We start from the raw sequence: 27,370 nt of genomic DNA, 5'->3' as shown, positions 1-27,370 counted from the left end.
CAGCCCGGTCAGCCCGGGAACCCGCCGCCTCAGCCCCGCCCCGCGCTCCGGCCACTCGGCGGTTACCAGCTGGTCCCGCCCGCCCGACGCAGGCGCCACGCAGCCAATCGGAGGCTGCCACACTGCGGCCCGAGCCGGGCTGGGGGGTTGGGACCTCCGGCTGCAGGTCCGCCTGGGCCAGACGCGCGAGCGCAAGCAGAGGGTGCGTGGTCGCGGCCGGCCTTTGCAGTCCCCGCCGAGCCCCGACCCTCCCGGCCGCCCCCAACCTCACCTCGTCGCCATGCGCCCCCGCTGCCGAGCCCTGTTCCCGGGCGTGGCGCTGCTATTCGCCGCGGCCCGTCTCGCCGCCGCCTCCGACGTGCTGGAACTCACTGACGACAACTTCGAGAGTCGCATCTCGGACACGGGTTCTGCGGGCCTCATGCTCGTCGAGTTCTTCGCCCCTTGGTGAGGCCACTAAGCCGGGGCGTGGATGGGAGGGAGAGCCGGGCTGGGCCGGGGGCGAAGGCGCGGGAACGGTTGGGCCTACGCAGCGCCGGCGCCCTCCCACCATTCCAGCAGGCCTCGCTGCAGCCGGCAAATTTCCCACCTCCGGGGGGCCGCGCTGCCTTGCCGAGAGAGAAGTCGGTGCTGATCACCTAGGAGCAAGATCCGGGAAGGAAACCCGAAGGCCCCATTCACGCAGGGCCACATCCTTACCTCCGTGCTCTTGCGGCACTTCCTATTTGCAGAAGGTTTAACCACCTCCTACCCCGCTTAGATTGGTATCTTTACAGTTTCTGGGTGAGTCAGTGTTAATGCTCTGCGTCCTACAAATGAGGCATCCCAAGGCCTTATGCTGGAAGCGAACGTTTCACCAAGTGCAGAGGCCCTGGGCCCCCAGAGCACTTCCTTTCTTCTTGCCCCACGTCCCGCAGCCATTGGTTTCTAGCCAAGGTCACTCAGTGGCTGCAGAATGGTCATAAGTGCTTTCTTGAGGCAGGCAGTTATTTTGTCCCATCGCATGGTGCACACTTTTTTCATTAAGCTAATCACATCTCAGCACCAGCAGAATCCCATCCAAAAAAAAAAAAAAAGTAGGTAAAAAGAATCATTTCATCAGAATCTGTCTGAAGTGTCAATTTTAATTAGAATTTCTGAAAAATGCCGTGAAAGACTCCAGTGAGAAAGTAACCACTGTGGGGAGAAGTAGTCCACTTCAGGGTGATATAACTGAACAAGGGCGTAAACTCCTTAGGATACAACTAACTCAAAAAGTTGGGGGTAGGGAGAGACAGCAAATAGGATTTCTGGCCAAGTAGACCGGAATGTTTTCGTTTGTTTTTAAACTCCCAGATCTTTCCCACAGAGAGCCATGATTAATTTAAAACTTGGGATGGCTCAATATATCCATACTAATTACAGTACTTGATTTTTTATCTCCTCCTGCCACAATACCATTAGTTAAAAACGAATTGTATTCAAAAGTGTCAGTAAAACAAAGTTGGTGTGTAACTTCTGACTGGTTCTTCACTCACCAAGGGCTGGGCTGACCTGCTGAGGGTAAAGTCCTGTAATGAAGACCACCTGAACCAGAAAGATGTGTTAGAGGCAACAGATTTTGTGTCCAGGACATCTGTGTGGTTAACTGGTAGTACTGATTACAAATCATATGTGCTCTTTATACATCTCCAGAAGTCACATTCTCCCTTAGAAACAGCTCTTCACAATCAATTAAGCATGCTGTTAACTTTGAAGGGGTGTAACTGTACTTAGAGTGACAGGATGGGGTTGTAATCAGAACTGGGTGGTGCTTCTGTGACTACAGGGGTCAACATAGAGTGAATTACTGCAGAATAGTGGGCTATGAGACTATTAGTTTAAAGCAGGTTTTTTTTTTTTTTTTTTTTTTTGATTGAAGGTATTCTTTCCTAATTTAAATTGTTGTATCTGCTTCCCTAAAAACTGCATATCCTGTCATGCACTAAACTATCCCCCAAATTGGGTGGATCTCTGCTGTGGTGTTTGCTTTTAATTGGTCTAGAAGGTAAGGTCATCCTCCACAATGCTGGCAGGAAGAATCAGTTTTCTGAATGACTAATTTGGAATCAAGGAAGTCTCGTGTTGATCATGTCCTTATTTCTTCACATTCAACTTTTTATTTATTAATACCTCAGCTGGAAATATTTTCTGACTGCTGTATTCCTGTGTACAGATCAAGAGAGCTAGCTCACAAGTTAGATAGGAACAGTTAAAGAATCCTTATTGAAACTAAATTGACCTATTTTGAGCAAGTTTTTCATCTCCTTTGTTTTTGGGTATTTTTTGCACTTTCATTTTGTAGTGAAAGTGAAAGATTTCTTTGCGGTTGAGTTTATAGACTGATATTTCCATTATGGAGTTAATCGTCTGTAGTTTGTAAGAATGGGAGTATCCAGATTTCTCTGGGGAAATAAATAGCACTATTTAAATGTGATAATATCTGAAAATTTATTGATGATTTCTGAAAACTTACTGATCAGCATTAAGTTTTAAGTCCTCAACATCTACTTATGTTGTAGATTTGTGCCTTGCCATCTAGGACGGTAGCATTCAATGACATTTGATATACAGCATTTCTGGAGTACATACAGAAAAAGACCATATGGATAGCATAAAATGGAGTATTTTTTTGTACATGCCGATTCCTTTATTTGGAATTCCTGGTATACCTGCCCACCCCAAATTGGTCTTTTCAAAAAGATTTAGCTCAAAAGTTACTTTTTCCTTGAACAACTAACTGGTTGCTCCTGCCTTTCTGTTGGGACCTAATAATACACCTAATATCACCCTTTCCAGACAGGGAAAGGACTACATCAGTTTTTCTGTCAGAGACCTTTATCAAATGAAGTAATGATTGCTGAGTGAATATATGTGGGGATTTATTATTAACTGCTAGATACCATCCCTGAAGGTGATGGAATTGTTTGTGTTTTAATACTGTCTAGGGTTGGGTGAAAGAAGTAGTGGTTAATCTTGATGTTCACCTTCAAACTCCACCTGAATTCCATTCCTCGTGAATTTGAAGAAGGCAGTCTCCTCCAGTCTCTTTGGAATTTGTTAAACAGGTCCTTCCTTGGGGGCATTTGATGACCTTATGGATGCAGCCAATGCTAAGGGCAGTGGGTTTCAGTTGCAGCCTTGCCACTTACATACCTCCCCATAACCCTGGTTTACTCCCAGATTGCTGGAGGAATCATTCAGTTGAGTCCCAGGGTGGGGCCCAAGCATACAATCTTTCTAATGCACCCCCCCCATGGATATTTTTTATATGCATCTGTGTTCGTGAGTTTGTGTGTTGAGACCCACTGGTCTGGTCTAATTATTTCATGCTATTTTTTCTCTTCAAATGTTTTCAGATGGTTGAGGTGAAACTATTCCTAAATCTGTTGCCTCAGCCTTCTTGATAATTGCATATTCAACAGAAATCTCTCTTCTCTTTTTTATGTTCTCATTGCTGTCACTCTGGTCCAAGTTTCAGTGTCTGCCATGTGAAATATATTATCTTCTAGGTGGCTTTTATTCTTATCTGTACTTTCCCCCTTTCTTTCTATATATTGCTGACGGATGTATTCTTAATACAAATAACACATTATCACTTAACAACAACAACAAAAAAACCCTTCGGAGTTCTCTAAATGTATCATTTTCACTAGTAGTTTTACCTTTGCTCTACTATTCCCCTTATCTAAAATACCCCAGGACAGGTCCTAGCTGAAGCATTAAATCCTTAAAGGCCCAGATCCAATTCTCACTCCCTTTAACAATTTTTTTTCCTATCTTGGAACTCTTACTATGTTCCCAAAAGCCTGAATTTCTCAGATAAATTGTTTATTTTATTAGATTAGTTAGAATTTATATATTTTCATTACAGTCCAGGTACGTGAGTTATGCAATATAAAAGGAATACAGAGGAGTGCCTGGGTGGCTCAGTAGGTTGACCATCCGACTTTGGCTCAGGTCATGATTTCACAGTTCGTGAGTTCGAGCCCTTCGTCGGGCTCTGTGCTGACAGCGCAGAGCCTGGAGCCTGCTTTGGATTCTGTGTCTCCCTCTCTCTGCCCCTTTCCCGCTCATGCTCTGTCTCTCTGTCTCTCAAAAAATGAATAAATGTTAAAAAAAATTTTTTTTAATAAATAAAAGGAATACAGAAAATGTAATGAGTAATACCATATTTCAGACACACCTAAGATGCCACTGATTGTGAGAGGAATCTTTATTTTATGTCTCACAAAGAAGGAAATGCTACCGTTGAAATTATGACGATTGCAGGGCACATGCCAATTTCAGATACAGTAAAATATGCATCCATGAAATATAGGGAATACCGTTTATTCACCACCCAGTCTAAAAATTAAAGCCAGTATAGTCAAAGCCTCTGGTACATCCCTTCCCCATCTTATGTACTCCCCTATCCTGAATTTGGTGTTTATCATTTATCATACTTTTAGTAAATATGTGACACTAAGGAACATCTAATATTACAGTCTTTTTTTTTCTTTTTTAAGTTTATTTATTTTTAAGAGCGAGAGAAGGAGAGAGAGAGAATCCCAAGCACTGGCAGTACAGAGCCCGATGCAGGGCTTGAACCCATGAACCATGAGCTCATGACCTGAGCCAAAGTCAGATGTTTTAAACAAGTTTTAGGGGTAAAATGCTTCCAAGTTATTTATCCATCAATTAATAAAATAAATTTTGAGAGTATTGGCTCTGAAATCTATCAGGTTAAGTGTTTTCCAAGTTTCCTTCTGTTTTCTGTTTTTGCTCTCTATGGGGAGGTTACAGAACTACCGTACCTTCTCAAAGGGCCTGTGCAGCCCACTGGGTTTTGAAGAGATGATTTATAGTTGGTACTAGCTACACCCTGAGGAGAAATCTCTCCCTCTCCCCCTGTTGCATATACAGTGTGCCCGAGGGACTGTTAGGACTTCCCAGGCATAGGAGCAGGTGTTTCTGATGGCCCTCTGAGAAAATATTCTGACAGTGCTTTATCCTCATCAGTTCTTACAGTCAGATGAATTGTGTAGCTGTAAACATGGGACTTGGCATCTTAAGTATGTCATTCTAATGCTGTGTTGAAACTTGGTTGATAAGAAAAAGAGGCTCCCCAACAGCTGCTGAAGTATCTATTTATAGAAAATGAGTGCCTTTTGGGCCTCATTCTGCTACCCCCTCAAACTGGGTTTCTGGACAAAGGGATTCCTGTTGAAGGAATGGAGAAAAAGTACTTGATGGTGATTCTTAAAGAGTTAATACCATACTTGAAACCTTATATACAAGTTTTCAATCACTCTATTTTTAAGAACCACTGTGCTGATTTCCCAAGGGGGAAAAAAAATGTACCTTCCTTTGGGAAATACTACCAGGGATGGAATTGTTCATGTCTTGCCCATCATTTTATCTTCATTAATTACTTTGAAAGGCTTGAGCCCTTTCTTTCCCTCTTTAATGTGGGTTGTAATTCTGACTGTAGTTTTCAGAGCTCTCTTTTTTTTTTTTTTTTTTTTTAAAAGAGAGAGCACACATGAGCAGGGGAGAGGGGCAGACGGAGAGAGAGAATGTTAAGCAGGCAAGCAGGCTCCGTGCTCAGTGTGGAGCCCAATGCATGGCTCAATCCCATGACCCTGGGATCATGACCTGAGCCAGAATAAAGAGTCGGATACTTAACTGACTGAGCCACCCAGGTGCCCCTCAGTTATACTTTTAATTGAGAAGAAAATAGATGGCTGCTCTGAACTGAGCCAGTCCTACAGAGTCAAACTCAGGTTAGGGATCGTACCTTTACCTTGTGAGAACTCTGGTTACTCTATCAGTAATGAATGTTGTTCAGGTGATATTTTTGCTTTTGGAAGCAGCTACTAGTTCAAAAGTAGTATTATAGTTTGAGATTTTTCCTAGAGAAATGTTGACAATCTTGAAGGATTAAACTAAGAATTTGGGTTTTTTTGTTTTTTTGTTATATTTATATAGGTGTGGACACTGCAAGAGGCTTGCCCCTGAGTATGAAGCTGCAGCAACCAGATTAAAAGGAATAGTCCCATTAGCAAAGGTGAGTATAGACAGATTCTTCATTAAAGAGAATTAATTATTTTAAATAATAGTTTATAAAATTAACATTCATTTTCTTTACTCTTAGGTGCTAAGAAGAGAGAACACTAGTTTCTGGGCAAATACACAACTATTGTATTAATTTTGGTTTTAAAAGATTAAAAGTAGTGAAACTAAGGGAATTACTGGCATAAGAAGTAAAGTATATGGTAAATAAGACTTAAGGGGCAAATATAGAAAGTAAAAATATAGTAGTCAAGGTTACAGAAAAATTATTAAATAAATGAGTTCCCTAAACTACCTTATGATATTCACAGTGACTGGAATAGGAAAATGACAAGGTGCTATAAGTATGTAACTAACTGGTCAGCTATAAACTCGGTATTTGCTTTTGCAATCAAAATAATGCTTCTAGAGTTTGGCCATTATTACAGCAAACCCATAGTTGCTCCACTGTAAAAGCTCACATCTTGGCCAGTCTCAAATAAATAGTTCATGCATATATACAACTGTTTTTGGAAATTGCTTTTGATCCTGATGTTTCTATGGCGATTTGCCATAGGGGGGAAAAAGTTGAGTCATGATTTAATTCCTGTCTTGTGTGGCTATAGCCTGTGTTACTATGGACACATTACTTTTAAACCTCAGTTTATGTTATTGGGACCATACCTCAGGTCTTGTGAAGAGTAAAAGAAATAACATATGCAAAGTGCCTAATGCATAACCTACTTTAGAGTAAGTGGTTAAATAGATAGGAGTTGTTTTCCTTCTTCTTAATAGGCCTCACTAGATCTGTCTTGTTATCGGTCAGCCCATATTCAAACTAGCATATTAAGTATTGACACCTTTGCTAAAACTCTAGATGATTTGCCAAATTAAATTATACTCCACCCCCCCCAAAGGGTACATCCATACATCCCCTTGATAATCATCATTATCAAAGTAAGATGCTATTAGTAATTTAAGTGATTTATCCCTCATGTATTTTTTTTTTTTTTTTTTTTTTTTAATGATTACCTATTTTTGAGACAGTGCAGTCAGGGGAGGGGCAGAGAGAGGGGGACAGAAGATCCGAAGCAGGCTTTGCACTGACAGCAGTGAGCCTGATGTGGTACTTGAAATCATGAATCACAAGATCATGACTTGAGCTGAAGTCGGATGCTCAGCTGACAGGCGCTCCCTCTAAGGCAGAAAAAAGGCCGAGACCACTGCTATAAACAATAGAGACTTCGAAGTCAGATTTTAAATAGTCATTTGTGCATTTTGTAGGAAGTCCAGCAATCTAAATTTTAATGAATTCTTTAGGTGGTTCTGATCCAGCTAGCCCAGCACCAGTCTGCCCTTAAAATCTAATACTCTGTGGCATGTGTGCGAAGAATTGCTTGATCCTTTTATGATTTGACCAGTCTTAGTATTGGGGGAATATAGGAGGAGCCTGCAACAGGCATCTGGATAACAGATGGTTCATGTATTTTAATCTTTAGGTTGATTGTACTGCTAACACGAACACCTGTAATAAGTATGGAGTCAGTGGATATCCAACCCTGAAGATATTTAGAGATGGTGAAGAAGCTGGTGCTTATGATGGGCCCAGGACTGCCGGTAAGAATTTTGGATTACGTTCTGGAAACTGAATTTGTTAAGTGCTCTGTTTTTTGTAGTGGGAACATGATATTTTTCTATATAACATAACTTTCAGTCTTAAAAAATCCTCCTAAGAGGTCAGTTTGGTATCTAAAAAAGACTTCTCTAAATGAACATTATATAAGTAATATAGAAAATACTTGAACTTGGGGGTGCCTGGGTAGCTCAGTCAGTTAAGTGTCTGACTCCAGCTCAGTCATGATCTCACAGTTCGTGAGTTCGAGTCCCAGGTTGGGCTCTGTGCTGACAGCTCGAAGCTTGGAGCCTGCTTCGGATTCTGTCTCCATCTCTCTCTACCCCTCCCCCACTCACACACTGTCTCTCTCTCTCTCTCTCTCAAAAATAAACATTAAAAAAAAAAGAAAATACTTGAACTTGAGTTAGGAGGTCTACTATGCAGTTTCTCATTTGACATATTTTTTGAGTACTTCCTTGGTGCCAGATATTCTAGGTATAGTAGGTGCTCTATATTTGTTGATAAACAAAACAGACAAGGTTCCTACTCTAATGGTGCTTACATTCTGGGAAATGAAGAGAAAAGGGCAACAAACAAGTTTAAAACTATATAGAGATAACTACTTCACATCCGTTAGGATGGCTACTATCAAAAACACACACACAGAGGGGCGCCTGGGTGGCTCAGTAGGTTAAGCGTCCGACTTCGGCTCAGGTCATGATCTCATGGTTCGTGAGTTCGAGCCCCGCGTTGGGCTATGTGCTGATAGCTCAGAGCCTGGAGCCTGTTTCAGTTTCTGTGTCTCCCCCTCTCTCTCTGATCCTCCCCTGTTCATGCTCTGTCTCTCTCTGTCTCAAAAATAAATAAAACATTAAAAAAAAAATTAAGAAAAAACACACACAGAGAAAATAAGTGTCAATGAAGATGCAAAGATATTGGAACCATTGTGTACTGTTAGTATGAATATAAAATGCTATAGCTGCTATGGAAAACAATATGAAAATTCCTGAAAAAAATAGAATTACTGTGTGATCTAACAATTCTACTTCTGGATATATACCCAAAAGAATTAAGAGCAGGGTCTTGAAGGTACATATGTGCACCTGTGTTTAGAGCTGCATTATTCATGATAGCAAAAAGGTGGAAGCAACCCAAGTGTGGCATCACTGGATGACTCAACCTAAAAAATGTGGTATATTATTAATAATTATATATAAAGCATATATAATATAAAGCATTATATAATAAGCATATATAATACAGTGGAATATTACTCAGCCTCAGAAAATGAAGTTCTGACATGTGCTGTAACACGGATGAACCTTGAAGACATGCTCGGTGAGATAAACCAATCACAGAAAGACAAATACCATGATATGCCAACTTATATGAAGTTCCTAGTATAGTAAAATTCGTAGAGACAGAAAATAGAATAGTTCTCAAGGACTGTGGGGTGAAGAAAATATAGAGGTTTTTTTTTTATTTAATGAGTAGCGTTTTACTTTTGCAAGATAACAAGAGTACTGAAGAGTGGTTGTACAACGATGTGAATGTACTTACTGCCACAGAACTGTACACTTAAAAATGGTTAAGATGGGGCACCTGGGTGGCACAGTTGGTTAAGCATCTGACTCTTGATTTTGGTTCAGGTCATGAGGCCAGGTTCCTGGTATTGAGCCCCACGTCGGGCTCCATGCTCATTGCAGAGATTATCTCCCTCTCCTGCCCCTCCCCCGCTCACACACATACTCTCTTTTTTTTTTTTTTTTTTTTTTAATTTTTTTTTTTTTTTAACGTTTATTTATTTTTGAGACAGAGAGAGACACAGCATGAACGGGGGAGGGGCAGAGAGAGGGAGACACAGCATTGGAAGCAGGCTCCAGGCTCTGAGCCATCAGCCCAGAGCCCGACGCGGGGCTCGAACTCGCGGACCGCGAGATCGTGACCTGAGCTGAAGTCGGACGCTTAACCGACTGAGCCACCCAGGCGCCCCCATACTCTCTTTTTAAAAAAATGAATTAAAAATGTTATTGTGTATATTTTATCACAATGAAAAATCAATGTCAATATATATGGATAAGATAAATTCAATTTGTGATAAGAGCATTAAAGGGGAAAATTAGGGGCACCTGGGTAACCCAGTCGGTTAAGTGTCCAACTTTGGCTCAGGTCATGATCATGATTCATGAATTCTAGCCCCACATCCTGCTCTCTGCTGTCAACACAGATCCTGCTTTGGGTCCTCTGTTCCCCTCTCTCTGCCCCTCCACCACTGACACGTGCCTGTGGTTCCCCTCCCCCCCATCAAAGATTTAAAAAAAAACATTGGGGCGCCTGGGTGCCTTAGTTGGTTAAGTGTCCGACTTCGCCTCAGGTCATGATCTTGCAGTTCATGAGTATGAGCCCCACGTCAGGCTCTGTGCTGACAGCTCAGAGCCTGGAGCCTGTTTCAGATTCTGTGTCTCCCTTTCTCTCTCTGATCCTCCCCCGTTCATGCTCAGTCTCTCTCTGTCTCAAAAATAAATAAATGTTAAAAAAAATTAGAAAAAAACATTAAATTTTTTTTTAAAAAGGAGAAAAATAAAACCATATGATAGTGATTGAGTTTGGGAGTACCACATCATCAGAGTTATCAGATGTAACTTTTGAGCTGAGACATGAATGATAGGAATGAGCTAGCCTTGAGATCTGGGCCAGAGCCTTCCAAGCAGAGGGAAGACTCTAAGGTATACAAAAAGGCCCTAAGGTATAACTGAGCTTGATATGTTCAAGGGACAGAAAAGACCATGTGGCTGGAGTGTAATTAGCATAGATGACAAATGAAGTTTGAAAGGCAAATAGGGACTGGATCCTATAGAGCCTATTATTTTTTATTTTTTTATGGTTGTTCCTACAATATTCTTTTATTTATTTAATTTATTTTTTAAATTTACATCCAAGTTTGCATATAGTGCAACACTGATTTCAGGACTAGATTCCTTAATGCCCCTTACCCGTTTAGCCCATCCCCCACTCCCACAACCCCTCCAGTAACACTCTGTTCTCCATATTTAAGAGTCTCTTATGTTTTGTCTCCCTCCCTGTTTTTATATTATTTTTGCTTCTCTTCCCTTCTGTTCATCTGTTCTATGTCTTAAAGTCCTCATATGAAGTCATATGATACTTGTCTTTCTCTTATTTCTCTTAGGTAGTTCCAAATGGCAAGATTTCATTCTTTTTGATTGCCGAGTAATACTCCATTGTATATATATACCACGTCTTTTTTTTTTTTTTTTTAATTTTTTTTTTTTACATTTATTTATTTTTTGAGAGACACAGACAGAGCACAAGTTGGGGAGGGGCAGAGAGAGAAGGAGACACAGAATCTGAAGCAGGCTCCAGGCTCCAAGCTGTCAGCACAGAGCCTGACACGGGGCTCAAACTCACAAACCGTGAGATCATGACCTGAGCCGAAGTCGGACGCTTAACCGACTGAGCCACCCAGGCGTCCCAGTATACCACATCTTCTTTATCCATTCATCTGTCGATGGACATTTGGGCTCTTTCCATACTTTGGCTATTGTTGATATTGCTGCTATAAACATTGGGGTGCATGTGTCCCTTTGAAACAGCATACCTGTATTCCTCAGATAAATACCTAGTAGTGCAATTGCCAGGTCGTAGGGTAGTTCTATTTTTAATTTTTTGAGGAACCTCCATACTGTTTTCCAGAGTGGCTGCACCAGTTTGCATTCCCACCAGCAGTGCAAAAGGGTTCCCCTTTCTCCCCATCCTCGTCAACATCTGTTGTTGCCTGAGTTGTTAATGTTAGCCATTCTGACAGGTGTGAGGTGGTGTCTCGTTGTGGTTCTGATTTGTATTTCCCTGATGATGAGTGATGTTGAGCATTTTTTCATGTGTCAGTTGGCCATCTGGATGTTTTCTTTGGAGAAGTGTCCATTCATGTCTTTTGCTCATTTGTTCACTGGATTGTTTTTTGGGTATTGAATTTGGTAAGTTCTTTATAGATTTTGGATACTAACCCTTTATCTGATAGGTCATTTGCAAATATCTTCTCCCATTCTGTCAGTTGCCTTTTAGTTTTGCTGATTGTTTCCTTTGCTGTGCAGAAGCTTTTTATTTTGATGAGGTCCCATTAGTTCATTTTTGCTTTTGTTTCCCTCCGGAGACCTGTTCAATAAGAAGTTGCTGCGGCCAAGGTTAAAGAGGTTTCTGCCTGCTTTCTCCTCAAGGATTTTGATGGCTTCCTGTCTTACATTTAGGTCTTTCATCCATTTTGAGTTTATTTTTATGTATGCTGTAAGACAGTGGTCCACGTTCATTTTTCTGCATGTCGCTGTCCAGTTTTCCCAGCACCACTTGCTGAAGAGACTGTCTTTATTCCATTGGATATTCTTTCCTGCTTTGTCAAAGATGAGTTGGCCATACGTTTGTGGGTCCATTTCTGGGTTCTCTGCTCTGTTCCGTTGATCTGAGTGTCTGTTCTTGTGTCAGTAACATACTGTCTTGATGATTGTAACTTTGTAATACAGCTTGAAGTCCGGTATAGGGCCCTATAATTGATGATGAAAAAATATATTGGACAGTTTTGTCTTTGTCTATCAAATAAACATGCAAATTTTACCTTTTCATGATGGAAAGCTAAGAGAAAAAAGGGATTCAGTTGGGTATTTTAGGGAGATGGAATTTCTTCAGTATGCATGATGGTTACTTATATACAAAGCTCTACGTAACATGGCTGCTGCCTAACTCTCCTATCATCTCAAGATTGTTTCACCTTATTAGGACCTTTGCCCTGGTTTTGTTCACAACCCAAAATGATCTTCTGCTATGTTTGCATTGCTTGCTCCTTTTTGTCATGGAGATACTGGCTTGAATTTCACCTCCCAGAGGCTTTCCCAGGCCACCAGACCTAAGGTAGCCATCCAGTCATTTTCTTAAGACATCAACTTCTTAATTCTCTATATAGTGCCAGTTATTATATTTTTAATTGTTTATTTGGAGATTTTATTTATTATTTGGTGACTTACTTGGAGATTTACTTACACTGTAAGCTCTAGGAAAGCAGAGACCTTTGTTTATTTACTACTTTGTCTTCACCTAAGTTTTCTCACATCTAGTAGATACTCAGTAACTCTTTGTTGAATGCATGAATAAATATTTCAGCTCAACAGAGGTCTTTTTTTTTTTTAATTTTTTTTTTTTAAATGTTTATTTATTTTTGGGACAGAGAGAGACAGAGCATGAATGGGGGAGGGTCAAAGAGAGAGGGAGACACAGAATCTGAAGCAGGCTCCAGGCTCTGAGCTGTCAGCACAGAGCCCGACGCAGGGCTCGAACTCACGGACCATGAGATCATGACCTGAACCGAAGTCGGACGCTTAACCGGCTGAGCCACCCAGGCGCCCCTCAACTGAGGTCATTTAGCTAACACTTAAAATTTGGTATGTCTAAGCACAGAAGGAAACAAAAATTTTTTCCTGAGGTAAAAAGTGTTAAAGAATCCATGCTACCTTTCAGATTTTATTCACTTAATTTAGGGTAGAATTTGCAGTTAGAAATATTGAAATGTTTTTGTGAACTTGAACAGGTCCTAACTAAGTTATAAGTGAACCCAATTAGACTGCAACTGGTCAGCTATTCTCATTTGGGCTATAACCTAGATTTCTTAAATTTGAGAATTTCTCAGTATCTGACTAGGAGGTCAGATGTTTGGTACTTAGAATTTATTACTTGTTCATGTACTCCTCTACAAATTATGCTCTTTGCTCTCCTGCTTAATGTGGTTGCTCCGTACTCCCATTTTACCTTCCAAAGAATTTTAAATTCTTAGGAGAAAACATTTCTCATCATAGCCCCAGGTTAATGTTCTTTATAATTTATATCATGATGTAGTAATAATGATCCTCTTGAAGGCTAAATAAATATATTCAATTTCAATTAATCTTTTGATGCAACCCCTCCTATGTGAGTTGAGGAAAACATTTAAAAGGGACAAAAAAGTCCGTGACTGGAAAGAGAAGGAAAAAACATTAGAAAAAATACAGACTATTTTGTATTGAAAGGGTTAAACAGTGTAGTGTCTCAGTACTTAGAAGAGAGTACTTAGAAGAGAAAGGGGGTGAGGGGTGCCTGGGTGGCTCAGTGGTTGAGCGTCCGACTTAGGCTCAGGTCATGATCTCACAGCTGGTGAGTTCTGTCCTCGCATCAGGCTCTGTGCTGACAGCTCAGAGCCTGGAGCCTGCTTCGGATACTGTGTCTCCCTCTCTCTGCCCCTAACCCACTCACATTCTGTCCCTGTCTCTCTGGAAAATAAATAAACATTAAAAAAAATTAGAAAAAAAAAAAAAGGGAAGAAGAGAAAGGAGGTGCAAGAGGTAGAATATTATGGAGGAGGAGCACTGCCTGTTTAGCCTCTGGGCATTGTGAGCCTATGAATGGTTTTAATGGACCCCAGAAGAAAGTAGATTAATGGTCTGTCAACTAGGCTTAAGGGATAAGACGATTTTTTTGTGTTTTTGTGTTTTCTAAACTGTTTTAGTTATCTAGCCCATTTCACCTCAGTAGGGAAGTGTGATGTAGGTGGATCCTATACGTGGCATAATTTCACCTATATATAGTTAAACTCTTACACAGGCTAGCCAAGTCACTGCATCTTCTGCTTGGTTTTTGTTTTGTTTTTGTTTTTTTGCATTTTCTGCCTTTAAAATGTAAGGCTACCAGTGACTCTGCTACTTGAGAATAAGAGATATTTGCTTACTTTATTTGCAAAGTGGATGTTTCTCAGACTTAACTGCTAAGTTATCCTAGAGCTAGGTATATATCACTGAGCAAAACAGACAAGCATCCTTATGCATTTGGAATTTACTTTGTAGTGGGGAGAGATAGATGAAAACAATAAGGACAGAGTATTAATTAGATGGGTAAAAGGTGCTGTAGAGAAATATAAAGCCAGGGACAGGAGTTTAGGAGTGTTGGAGGTTGAATAGGTTTTAGTTTACAATGGGATGATCAGGGAGAGCACCGTTGAGAAGATGGCATTTGAGTAAAGACCTAAAGGAGATGAGAAAGGGAGCCAGGAGGATATCTGGGGAAAGAATGTTCTAGGCAAAATGAATAACACTAATACATCCAATACATCCTGGGTAGGAGTTATAAATACGTACAGTCTCTTTGAGGGGGTAGTTTAACCATTATAAATTCATGTACTCTTTGATCCAGTGAATCTGCTTCTAGGAATTTAACCTACAGATCTATTCAATCATGGGCAAAGTGACATTAATACAAGGTTGTTTATTGCGGGATCATTTATAACAGCAAGAAACTGGAAACAAATGTCTATCATTTGTGTCTAGTAAAATAAATTATAGTACATCCATGCGGTGAAACTCTATACAGCTATAAAAAAGACTGAGGTAGCTAGCTTTTTATGTATTTTGGCATAAATTATCTTTAAATTATATTCAATGACAAGAAAATACAAAAGAGCCTATGCATATGCTGCCATTTGGGGAGAAAAGAAAGAAAAAATATGTAATTGCTTGTTAATGCAAAATACATAGACAAAAAACTGAAACATCCTATAGGGAGGAAACTGGGTAACTAAAGACAAAGGAAGAAAACTTTTCATTGTGTATCCTTTTGAACTTTTTTTTAAGATTTTATCTTTTTATTAAAATATTTTTTTAATTTATTTTTTTGAACGTTTTACTTATTTTGAGAGAGAGAGTGCAAGCAGGGGTGGCAGGGGAACAGAGAATCCAAAGTGGGCTTTGGACTGACAGCAGTGAGCCCAACGTGGGGCTCAAACTCATGAACCGTGAGATCATGACCTGAGCTGAAGTTGGACACTCAACTGACTGAGCGACCCAGGTGCCCCAAGCCCTGAGGTCAAGAATCGCATGCTTCTCTGTCTGGCCAGGCACCCTCTTTTTGAACTTTGAATATGTGAATGATTGCGATTGCCTTCTCAAAAATTAGAAATTTGTGTTGGTATAATCTTTCATCTTATCTTTTAAGATGGAATTGTCAGCCACCTGAAGAAGCAGGCTGGACCAGCTTCCGTTCCTCTCAGGACTGAGGAAGAATTTGAGAAGTTCATTAGTGATAAAGATGCTTCTGTGGTGGGTAAGTAGCAAATATTTGATTATACAACAAAATCATCAACTCGGTTTCAAAAACCCTCTAATATCTGAGTAAACGACAAAGTTAAAACAGTTTAGGAAACCTCAAGGGCACTTGAAAAAACACCTCATAGATTTAGGTCAGCATCACTATAATGTGGAAAAAATTGGTTTTATTTGAGTGGCTTTGTGTTCTTACAAATAAAGATTTAATTTCAATTAAACACCCAAAATAGGAAAACACCTTTTTCTATAACATCTCAAATTCTGAGATTTAAACTCAATAGAGTAGTTAAGATTGAAAATAATGTTTTAAGGTGGGAGGACACTAGTAAATAATAAACCTGTTTTCACAGTAGTAGGGGATTTAGTTCTTGAGATTAAATTGCTAGGATCTGTGTATATTTATACAGCAACCTTTGCTTTCTCAGGTGTTGCGGTATCTCATTTTATCCTTAAAACAACTTGAACGAACTAAACACATTCTACATCTGGAGTGTTCTTTATTTTGTTTAAAATTTTTTTTTTTTTCAACGTTTTTTATTTATTTTTGGGACAGAGAGAGACAAGAGTATGAACGGGGGAGGGGCAGAGAGAGAGGGAGACACAGAATCGGAAACAGGCTCCAGGCTCCGAGCCATCAGCCCAGAGCCTGATGCGGGGCTCGAACTCACGGACCGCGAGATCGTGACCTGGCTGAAGTCGGACGCTTAACCGACTGTGCCACCCAGGCGCCCCTCTTTATTTTGTTTTAAATTAATGTGTAATACATTTGACTTAAAAAATGAATTTAAACCTATAACTTTGCTTCTCTCAGTCTTATTATAATAAAACTTAACTTTCTGGCAGTAGAAGATGGTTTATAATTTAAATTTGATTAAAAGCTACTTCTTACCGTCTGGATATTACTGATTCTGTATATTTTCAAAGCGTTAACTATAAGCAGACATTTAAGAAACAGGTAGGTTTTTTGGGGTGCCTGAGTGCTTAGTCGGTTGAGCATCTGACTTCAGCTCAGGTCGTGATATCACAGTTCATGGGTTCAAGCCCCACATCGGGCTCTGTGCTGACAGCTCAGAGCCTGCAGCCTGCTTCGGCTTCTGTCTCCCTCTCTCTCTGCCCCTCCTCTGTTTGTGCTCTGTCTCTCTCAAAAATAAACATTAAAAAATAATAATAATAAGACCTGAACTCTGACAAATTCTCTCCCTTGACTCCCTTGGACAAACATTTTTTAAAGGGTAGGGGGAAAATTCTCTTAAGTTATTTTGTCATATATCCTAGGTAGTCATGGCAAAGCAGGCCTAGTCCTCTTGTCTATCTCACTTGGCTTATTTGTAAATAGAATTAAGGTTATGGAAAAAAATTTTTAAGTTTGAATATGTTTCAATACTGTTTCTTCCTGGTGTTTGACACTTTTTGTACAGGTTTTTTCAAGGATTTATTCAGTGATGCTCACTCTGAGTTTCTAAAAGCAGCCAGCAACTTGAGGGATAACTACCGATTTGCACACACCAATGTGGAGTCTCTGGTGAACAAATATGATGATAATGGAGAGTAAGTGACTGAGTTGACTATCTTTGTAGATTTCTGTACCAAATACTAATTGTGTGAACTGGTGATTTTTAGGCCCAAAAGATTTACTGAACACTTGCTAGGCATTAAGCCAACTGCTAGAAACTATTGCTGCCTTTGAGGTCCATCTAGTAGAGGGAGACAGTGAATATGTAAGAAAATGTAAGTGTCAAGTGGGCAAGTGTCAAGTGTTATAGACATATTCAGGGCATGCAGGAAGAACAGAGGGGGGAGTGATTTTTTTCTTTGATGATGGGGAGTAGTATCAGAAAAAACTTCTGGGGAACCTGAGTGGCTCAGTTGGTTAAGCATCTTGCTCTTGATTTCAGCTCAGGTCATGATCTCACAGTTCGTGAGACTGAGCCCTGGGTTGGGCTCTGCGCTGATAGTGTGGATACTGCTTGGGATTCTCTCTCTCCCTCTCTCTGTCCTTTCCCATTCCCTTTCACCCCTCCTTCTCCCTCTCTAAATAAATGAATGAATGAATGAATGAATGAATGAATGAATAAATAAATAAACTTTAAAAAAAAAGGAAGAGAAAAAACTTCGTAGAGGACATAATTCTTGAGGTATGTTTTGAAAGATAAGTTTTGGCAGTTGGAATAAAAATTATTCTAGATTTAAAGAAAAATTTATACCAGATAGAGCAGCAGGAGTGAAGGCCCCAGGTAATGAAATAATTTAGGAATGTTGAGATCTGTAGTACTGCTGGAGTATCGTTTGTAAATGATGTCATAGTGAAAGATCAGAAACCAAATTATAGAAGACTTTGGAAATGCATACAAAAGAATTAAAAACAATTTTTTTTACTGTTTATTTTTTATTTTTGAGAGAGGCAGAATGCAAGCGGGGGAGGGGCAGAGAGAGAGGGAGACACAGAATCTGAAGCAGGCTCCAGGCTCTGAGCTGTCAGCACAGAGCCTGATGCGGGGCTCAAACTCAAGAACTGCAGGATCATGACCTGAGCCAAAGTTGAATGCTTAACCAACTGGGCCACCCATGTGCCCCAAGTACACACAAAAGAATTTTTATTTTATCTTTTAGACATTTCAGAGCCATTAAAGGCTTTGAGCTGGTGAGTAATGTGATTTTGTATTTCAGAAGAAAAGTTGCTGGAACCCATGTGATGATGGTTTGAAGGGGGAGAAATGGCAAGGGAGTTAGAGTCTAAACTAAGTGTGATCTCTCAGAGACTAAATTAAGGCAGCATTAGGGTCACGGAGAAGAAGGAGAGAGTATAGAAAATATAAACGTTAGGATTTAGTCCCTAGCCGTGTGTGAAAAGAGGAAAATCTAGAGTGAGTCTAGGTTTTTAAAAACTTGGATGACTGGGTCAACCATAGTTATCATCGAGCTAGTAAAGATGAATAGTAACAAATTTAAATATGAAGGGAATGATGATGAGTTCCTTTTGGCACAGTGAGTGTGAAGTTTTTGAGACAACCATGTAGTGAAGATCCAGTAGACAATTGGATGATTGAGACTAGAATTCAGGAAAGGTTCTGAACTAGAGATAAACATTTATGGATCAAGCACACGTAAATAATTACTGAAACCATGAGACTAGAAGAGATCACTCAGGGTGAGCATATAAAGAAGAAAGGTGTGCCAAGAGCTACTGTTATTGATTTATATTTAACAAACTATGTAGTGTTTACTGTGTGCTATTTACTGCTAACTCACTTAATCTTCCTAACAACTGGTGAGACACATCTGTTATTATCCTCATTTTATAGAGGAGAAAGTATTCAAAGAGGTTAATTTCCCTAGCTTCACAGTAGGTAAATGTCAGAACTAGGATTTGAACCTAGAAAGTCTAGATGCAAAGTTGTAAGCTTGACTAACTTCTAGGTTAAGACATACCAGGTCTGTAAATGAATGTGGAGCCACCTGTGGGTCATTAAGCACTTCACCCATTAGTCTGTTAACCATAGATGTATTTATTATGGCTGCCTTTAAAGTGGCCTATCAGCTTCTGATTAGAAGTCTTACTGAGAAGACCTTACATGAAAGGGGTCTTAAGGTCATCACGTGTACACCAAGGTCATAACATCATTAAAGAGTGTATTTGGAATTGTTGGATTTCTATTTTGGGGGGAATAACTGCTCTGAAGTTTGTAACTACACTAAAAAAAAACAAATCTTAGCCCTGTTCACATTTTTGTTTGCCCAGCATGTTTGTATTAGGTTCCCTTTTGTTATGTAGTTTCCCTGTGTGCTATAAAATGCCTATGTTTTAATTAACATAAAGTCTGTGGTTAATACTGGAAGAGTGAGAGTGGGATATAAGGAATTAAAGGTGCTGACACCTAGGGGTGCCTGGGTGGCTTAGTTAAGTATCTGACTTCGGTTCAGGTCATGATCTTGTGGTTTGTGAGTTCGAGCCTTGTGTTGGGCTCTGTGCTGACAGCTTACAGCTTGGAGCCTGCTTCAGATTCTGTGTCTCCCTCTCTCTGCTCCTACCCTGCTTGCACTCTGTCTCTCTCTCTCTCTCTGTCTCAAATATAAACATTAAAAAAAAAAAAAAATTCTAATAAAGGTGCTGACACCTAGCCAAAAACAAGTGATAAAATTCTGTGTGGGTGTATGTGCAGTGTGGGGAGGAGGAATGAATGACGGTGAACCTAGAGGTGAGAGATTAGTAGTTAAAATAGTGGTATTTTCTGGGAAAGGTGATACTTGATATAAACCTGTGACTCAGACCAAATTGGGGTTTAGTTTTAGCAGAACAAGTTTAGAAATTAAAGAAGGAATTTGTTTCAAGTGTTCAGTGGAGTGAGGAAAGCTGGTTTAGGTAGAGGGGCAAAATAGTACCAGCAAGAAAAAAAGTGGTAAAACTTGGTTTATTGGGATAGAGAAGTCTAGGACAGGATGAACTCAAGCTAAACATTACTTATAATTGTATACCCACCTTTGGAATTTTTCAGCTGGAAGGAATCTTAAAGGTATTTTCTGTAGTGAAATAATTCTCTATGTGGGAAAGCAGGGCAAGTTACCTTCCAGTAAGAGCAAGCTCTGCTTTATTGTGCATCTTGGAATTTGGGGGTAAGTTGGGTTCTGTTACTATTTTTAAAGGTTTGGAAATTAATCCTCTACTCTAACCCCCTTAAATCCCTTTTTGCATTGATGGAAAAACTGAAGCCCAAAAGGATTCCATTGATCATGGTGGGGCTAGAATTAGAACCACAGTCTCCTAACTTTCCAACTCAAGGTTTATTAAACTATATCCAATTATTGCACTTGAGATTAAGGTGGTTAGCCAAGTCTGTGGTCATGTTGCCAAGTCTGTGGTCCCAGAAAAGAGTCCTTATGTGCTTAAATGGTGACAGTAAAAGCAGCAAGAGTAGATGGTCTGAGCTTTAAATAAAAGATTGAAGACTGTTCTCCTGCCTACCTACTAATACCTTCTTTTTAAGGGGTATCACCTTGTTTCGTCCTTCACATCTGATGAACAAATTTGAGGACAAGACTGTGGCATATGTAGAACAGAAAATGACCAGTGGCAAGATTAAAAAATTTATCCAAGAAAACATGTGAGTACCTTGGTTGGGATTTCTTGGCTTCATTTTAGTTTGCTTACCTCACTTATTAAGCAGACCCACGTTTTGGATTAAATAGCCTCATTCAAAGGATTGAACAATAATAGTTGAAGTTTATATTAAAGCAGTAATGTGTGGAACCTAGAACTCTTAGAGGGTATATTGTTCTGTACTTTTCTTTATGTTGAATTTTCTTTTGCTTTTCTAAGTGCTATCAGTTACTTTGTGATAATTCCATAACCTAGCTGAACCTGCCAGATTTGATAATGGATTATTTATTTCAGTTTTGGTATCTGCCCTCACATGACAGAAGACAATAAAGATTTGATGCAGGGGAAGGACTTACTTGTGGCTTACTATGATGTGGACTATGAAAAGAATGCCAAAGGTTCCAACTACTGGAGAAACAGGTAATAAGGATAATTTTTCCCTTTCATAAACAAGTTTGCCTAATATATAAACACTTTCTTCTAAATATCCTCTTACAGTGTATGATGTCACAGCCAATTAGAATGGGAACAGTTGGCTCCCAAAAACCACATTTAAAGCTGTTAAGGACAAATAACATAAACTATTTACATAATCTGTTGGGCATATCTTCCATAGGTATTCCTTTGCCTGTGACATAGTTGATTCCTAACCTCCCAGTAAAAATGCAAACGTGATCTAGAATTTGTTTAAAATATTGTGCCTATTTGCCCATCAAGATTCTTAGAGCATTTTACCCTTATAAATTTTTTCAGATCAGTCGTTATGCCTGCAATATTTTAGTTATATTACAGTATAACAAGATTCATTGGGAATGGACTATTTGGTACCACCAGTTTGGCAGTGAAATTCAGTAAGACCTAACAGTGTACCATGATTCTGTGTCAGTGGCCAAGAATGTAGTTTAGACTGATTCCAGAAGGCTGGTGGGCTGTAAAATTTAGTCTTTGCTTTCTAGCTTCTTGATTTCAGAAGTGGTTTACCACCATGATATAAATCTTGGTGTAAATATGTCTTATTTCCCACAGAGTGATGATGGTAGCAAAGAAATTCCTAGATGCTGGAAACAAACTCAGCTTTGCTGTAGCTAGCCGCAAAACCTTTAGCCATGAACTTTCTGATTTTGGCTTGGAAAGCACTGCTGGAGATATTCCTGTTGTTGCTATCAGAACTGCAAAAGGAGAGAAGTTTGTCATGCAGGAGGAGTTCTCGTGAGTTACAAGTTAATGTGGGTTTGGGAGTGGATTCTGCAAAGAAATGTAAAGCCTTTTACGCCACTGAGAATTTATAAAGAAGAACGTTAGAATGTGAAGATAGGTCTTCTAGCCAAGACGTATGATTGTCATTTTTCTTAGTTAATTTTAGGGACTTTAAGGATCACAATCCTTAATAAATTCTGAAAATTAGCAAAAGGATGGCAGCTTGGAATACTTACATGATTGTTTCTACCTTGCTATTAAAAATAGTACATCGAGAACATTGAATGGTCTCTTGAGATTGATGTAATTTCAAACCATTGCAACCCCCTCTCATCCCTGTAAAATGTCTTTTATTCTTTGAATACTTACTGGCCTAAAGTGAACTCAGGGAATGGAAATATCTTAAAACCCCACAAAATTAGGACTTTTCACTTTCTGAGACTTGGAGAGAAAAGTCTTCCTTGTGAGGAAATCAGTAAAACAAGATACTGTAAATAGGTGGTATTTTTCAGAGCAAAAAAGACCTGACCTGGTTCTTCTGCAGAAGTGACTTTCCAGAAAACCAGTGTTTTCTTCCATCTCTGACCTTTCTGATTCACAAAGAATATGCTACAAATATAGGAGGTGGTTGGGTTTTTTGTTCAGTCAGTAGATCTGCATATTGAGAGATAAGGTCCTCCTGTTTTTAACTTCCAGTTTCTAACCTTGAAACTGGAGCTAGAATATGAAACTAAAAAATTGCTTTTAATCCTCTCAATAGAAGATTAACAAACCTGACCCTTGTCTTTCAATTGCAGACGTGATGGCAAGGCTCTTGAAAGATTCCTGCAGGATTATTTTGATGGCAACCTGAAGAGATACCTGAAGTCTGAGCCCATCCCAGAGAGCAATGACGGGCCAGTAAAGGTGAGGTGCCCATAGCTTCACCAAGGCTCTAAGCAGCTGCCTCTCCTCATTGTCCCCCGATCTTAGTTTTATTGAGATATAATTGACTCTCCTCATTTCTTAACCGACTGAGCCACCCAGGTGCCCCTTCTTCTCGTTTCTCATATTCCAAAAATGCTTCGTCTAAGTGAAGACCTTGTTGGCTGTCATGTTTTTGGTTTTGTTTGTCCTCCTCTCCCTGAGTCATAAAATAAGCATTGGCAGAGCTCATGATGCTCAAGGGGCAAGAGTATAAAATCTTCATAGAATTTATTTTGAGAGAGAATGTGCACAAGTGGGGAAGGGGCAGAGAGAGAAAGGGAGAGAGAGAATCCCAGGCTCCACTGAGCATGGAGCCCAATGCGAGGCTCAGGCTCATGGCCATGAGGTCATCACCTGAGCTGATATCCAGAGTCAGACACTTAACCGACTGAGTCACCCAGGTGCCGGCTTCATAGAATTTTTGTTAGTATTTATATTAGAACTAAGTTACTCTTCAGGGTAGAGCAAGCTAACCTCTAAGAATAGTTTTGAGATTGTTGCTTTGAGATTAAGGAAGGGTTGGGTAGCACTTATTTCCTATGACTTACTGAACAAAGTTTGACAGGTGACAGATCTGGGAATGAGTTGTTTCTGGAAAATGGTCAGAAACATCTTTAATATAGTCTGTAGATGCTATTTGGGTTTCAGTGACATATTTTCAGGGACAACACAGCACATTTTGATAGGGTTTAGGTGCAGAAACAAATACAGCATGTGGTGAATTTTTATTCTTCATCTTGCCTTACCAACTAGAGAATCTTTGGTGTATTCCAGGTAGTGGTAGCAGAGAATTTTGATGAAATAGTGAATGATGAAAATAAAGATGTGCTGATTGAATTTTACGCTCCTTGGTGTGGTCACTGTAAGAATCTGGAGCCTAAGTATAAAGAACTGGGAGAGAAGGTAAGTCTGAACCATATTCTGAAGATAAATATGGAGTTGGGAAGTTGACACATAATTCAGCATTGGCTAGTTACCCTAATTAATTCAGTACCTGTGTCCTGGTAGATTTTTTTTTTTTTCCAGCTGTCTACTCTTTATTTTCTCCTGGCTGACCTGCTAGTGTCTCTAGCCTATGCAGTGCCTCAGATACCTATTTTTGATATTCCACTCCTTAGACTCAATCTAGATTGTGGTTAAAAGTATCCAGGCTTCTGAATTTTGGTAATGGCGTGTATGAATCCATTATGTTTCCCTTGTAATGTCTTATGGAAGTCAGGTAATTTTGAAGGTAGCTATAAACAGAGTCTTAATATGTAGAAACCAAGAGAGAAATGGATGCCTTTGGAAAGCTAGATATTATGTAAAGTGTCACTACACTTCCTACTGGAGCAGAACTTATCCAGGTGTTTAAAAATGAGGTTATTTTAAGTGTTGATTTGACTAAGTGTCCCTTGGTCACCAGAAACTTTAAAGGTCTAACCTTTTTTATTAACAGCTCAGAAAAGACCCAAATATTATCATAGCCAAGATGGATGCTACAGCCAATGATGTGCCTTCTCCATATGAAGTCAGAGGGTAAGTAGATTAAAAGCTAATAAAAGTGTCTAGGCAATTGATAGGAAAAAGTAAGCTTGCAAACCATTTATTGGGCATAGTTTAGGGAGTGGATCCCTCACTGCACTTGAGCATGGAACCAGATGCCTTTTTGGCTTAGAGTTCTGCTGCAAGGGTCCACATGACTGGCACAGATTTGTGAGCTTTGATAGGATGTAACCTAGCCACTGATAGAAAGTGGTATCTGGTCAGAAATAGAAATCATGAAGAGAAGTTATTCCCAGAAAGTTATTGGGGAAGTATATGTTGGACTTACCCTGGAATCTGAAAATGAGTTCACTTTTTTTTTTTTTTTTACCCAGTTTTCCTACCATCTACTTCTCTCCAGCCAACAAGAAGCTAAACCCAAAGAAATACGAAGTAAGTGCGTTGTCTCATCTCCCCACAGATACACACATACACATACATATTCAGTTCTTTAAATTTTACTTAACTGGAAACTTCAGTTTCATAGTCAATGTATGTGGTTGCTAACGTGCTTTTATAAACTCAAAAGTCTTCCTATTGGGGAGAAAAAATCCAGGGTTCTTTAAAAGGTTAAATTTTCAGAGTAATCTTTCTGTTTTCAGGGTGGCCGTGAATTAAGTGATTTTATTAGCTATCTACAGCGAGAGGCAACAAACCCCCCTATAATTCAAGAAGAAAAAGCCAAGAAGAAGAAGAAGGCACAGGAGGATCTCTAAAGCAGCAGCCAAACATGCCACTTTGTAAAAGGACTCTTCCACCAGAGATGGGAAAACCATTGGGGAGGACTGGGACCCATATGGGATTATTACTCTCAGGGCAGAGAGGACAGAATGGATATAATCTGAATCCCGTTAAATTTTCTCTAAACTGTTTCTTAGCTGCACTGTTTATGGAAATACCAGGACCAGTTGATGTTTGTGGTTTTGGGAAAATTATTTGTGTTGGGGGTAATGTGGGAGTGGGGGGGATTGAGTTGGGGGGTTATTTTCTAATTTTTTTTGTACATTTGGAACAGTGACAATAAATGAGCCCCCTTTAAACTGTCTTTTTTCCAGGAGATAGGGAACCAAAGATTTTTTAGATCAGCACTGTCCAATAGAATTTTCTGGAATCTTGGCAATGTTCCATAATTTTCATTGTCTAACACAGGTAGTTACTGAACATTTGAAATGTAACTAAGAACTACATTTTAAAATTTCATTGATTTCAATAGTCACACCTAGAGCTACTGGCTTACCATATTGGTCAGTTGCTGCTATAGACCAGCTAACTAGGTCCATAGTCATCACCTATAAATCCATTCTACCTTTCGTCATTTTCTGTCTTTACATGTTTATTGCCCAGGCCCCTGGCCTGATGACAACAACAGGTGAGGGACTTTTTTTGTTGGGTCTGTTTCAGGCCCTGCCCATACCCTAAGGATGGGTTACTGTTTACCCTTGTCATGCAACTGAGCATGTTTATACCTCCCAAGGCTAGTCTCTGCCCAAAAATGCCCTGTATGGGTGTGGCATCAGGTTGGGGTTCCATCCAAGTTGTTTCAGGAATTGCTGACACTGCTGGGTGCACCTCTCTCCCCCACAGCCCAGGTGTGGCCCATTAACTTCCTTCTCCAGTGGAACTGGGAAAGGCATATCATTCCTGGTTGTGAATGAAGCATCCACTTTCTTCTGCAACAGTGGGGGAAAAGAAGGATAAGACTGACATGATCTTTTGTTCAAATGAATTTCCCTGTTTTTTGGGTAAATCCAAATCCTATCTGTATTTAAAGTTTTTAGTACTAGATAATTCCAGATAGGAGCCCTATTTGTAGATGATCCTCAACCTCTATGGGTTGAAAAAGAGAACTTTATTCCTGTTGTAATCTCTAGCTGCAAATTATAAGATGGATTTGATAGAGCCTTAATAGCAAAATACATAGCAAGATCATCCTTAGTGCTTTGAAAAAGTAAAGATGCCTAACCATAACCTTGAAGATTCTAATACATAAGACCTGGGCTGGGATCTGGGGATCTAATTTTTCAGAGCACCCAAGAAATGGTACAAATAGATAGTCGTGGGTAATAACTATTGCCTTGAAGAGTTTAAGGAAAGCATACAAACTTATACAGAGGACACAGAAGCAATCAGTTTTCATTTTTTAGCCATGTTTGTAAAAGAATTCACTTTTAGTACATGGGGAACAACTAAGCCCTTTCCCATTATATCCAGGTGTATTACAAGTTTTAGCTCTGTTACCAAAAGTTCTCTCTACTGTTGCTTTAGGGAGGCTACCAGGCTAAATTCTAATGTTCTCAAGGTATCTTGTCCTGGGAAGGGTGTCATTTCTCAGGATTTGAAAATGACTTGGCTGAACTAAAGATGAAGAAGCCAAGCCTCTGCTACTCTTCCTAGTCTCCTGGGCACAGTTGTGGAATCTTGGCACTGTGCCCACATCCTAAAAAGTAAAATGCGACAATGAAAGTGAAATCTTAGAAGAGCTCTCGTACTTGCCACCGTGGACTCAGCAATAAGAAGAGCAGACAATTGCACTCTGCAGTTTATAGTTGCTTTGTTCCTTCATATCTCACTGAGCAGAGAGAAGGTAAAGAGCCTTCTGATAGCTTCAGCTGCCCGTTTTTTCCCTCAAACTCCAGGATGAGACCTTTAATGTGGGACAATTTCTGATGCAGGTACTCACAGCGACGCTTTTCTTCCCTGTAACCTGGATACCGCTGCAAAGAAAAAGCATCCACATCAAAAAAAAAAAAAAAAAAAAAAAAAAAAGATCTACCATTTCTACCTTCTTGCTAC

The 27,370-nt window shown here is 39.8% G+C and overlaps 2 protein-coding genes across 4 annotated transcripts in view; one reads left to right on the top strand and one right to left on the bottom strand.

Moving 5' to 3' along the window:
* The first annotated feature begins 131 nt into the window (after nucleotides 1-131).
* Nucleotides 132-25,693, top strand: PDIA3 (protein disulfide isomerase family A member 3). Its single transcript, XM_060618712.3, has 13 exons — nucleotides 132-447; nucleotides 5,989-6,067; nucleotides 7,551-7,668; nucleotides 15,686-15,793; nucleotides 17,214-17,343; nucleotides 20,778-20,894; nucleotides 21,185-21,310; nucleotides 21,917-22,099; nucleotides 22,885-22,993; nucleotides 23,828-23,956; nucleotides 24,492-24,571; nucleotides 24,913-24,970; nucleotides 25,180-25,693. Exons 1-13 carry the CDS (start codon nucleotides 281-283, stop codon nucleotides 25,291-25,293), a joined length of 1,518 nt encoding a protein of 505 aa, XP_060474695.1. The 5' UTR covers nucleotides 132-280; the 3' UTR covers nucleotides 25,294-25,693.
* Nucleotides 12,064-27,370, bottom strand: part of ELL3 (elongation factor for RNA polymerase II 3) — a 38,702-nt gene continuing 23,395 nt past the window's right edge. Inside the window, exons 13-14 of one of the 3 annotated variants that reach the window (XM_081795881.1) lie at nucleotides 27,258-27,291; nucleotides 12,064-12,219 (exon numbers count right to left, since the gene is read on the bottom strand). In XM_081795881.1, the coding sequence (XP_081652007.1) occupies nucleotides 12,074-12,219; nucleotides 27,258-27,291 (180 nt within the window). In that variant the 3' untranslated portion in view covers nucleotides 12,064-12,073. Of the gene's footprint in view, nucleotides 12,220-26,703; nucleotides 27,292-27,370 lie in introns of those variants that run through there. The other 2 variants (XM_078448568.2, XM_060618722.3) reach the window with 2 other exon arrangements.

This window comes from Panthera onca, chromosome B3 (assembly GCF_046562875.1).
Source record: "Panthera onca isolate mPanOnc1 chromosome B3, mPanOnc1 haplotype 2, whole genome shotgun sequence".
In the NCBI taxonomy this organism is placed as follows: domain Eukaryota; kingdom Metazoa; phylum Chordata; class Mammalia; order Carnivora; family Felidae; genus Panthera; species Panthera onca.
Note: the sequence above shows the minus strand (reverse complement) of the source record. Positions and strands in the feature narration are given on the sequence as shown.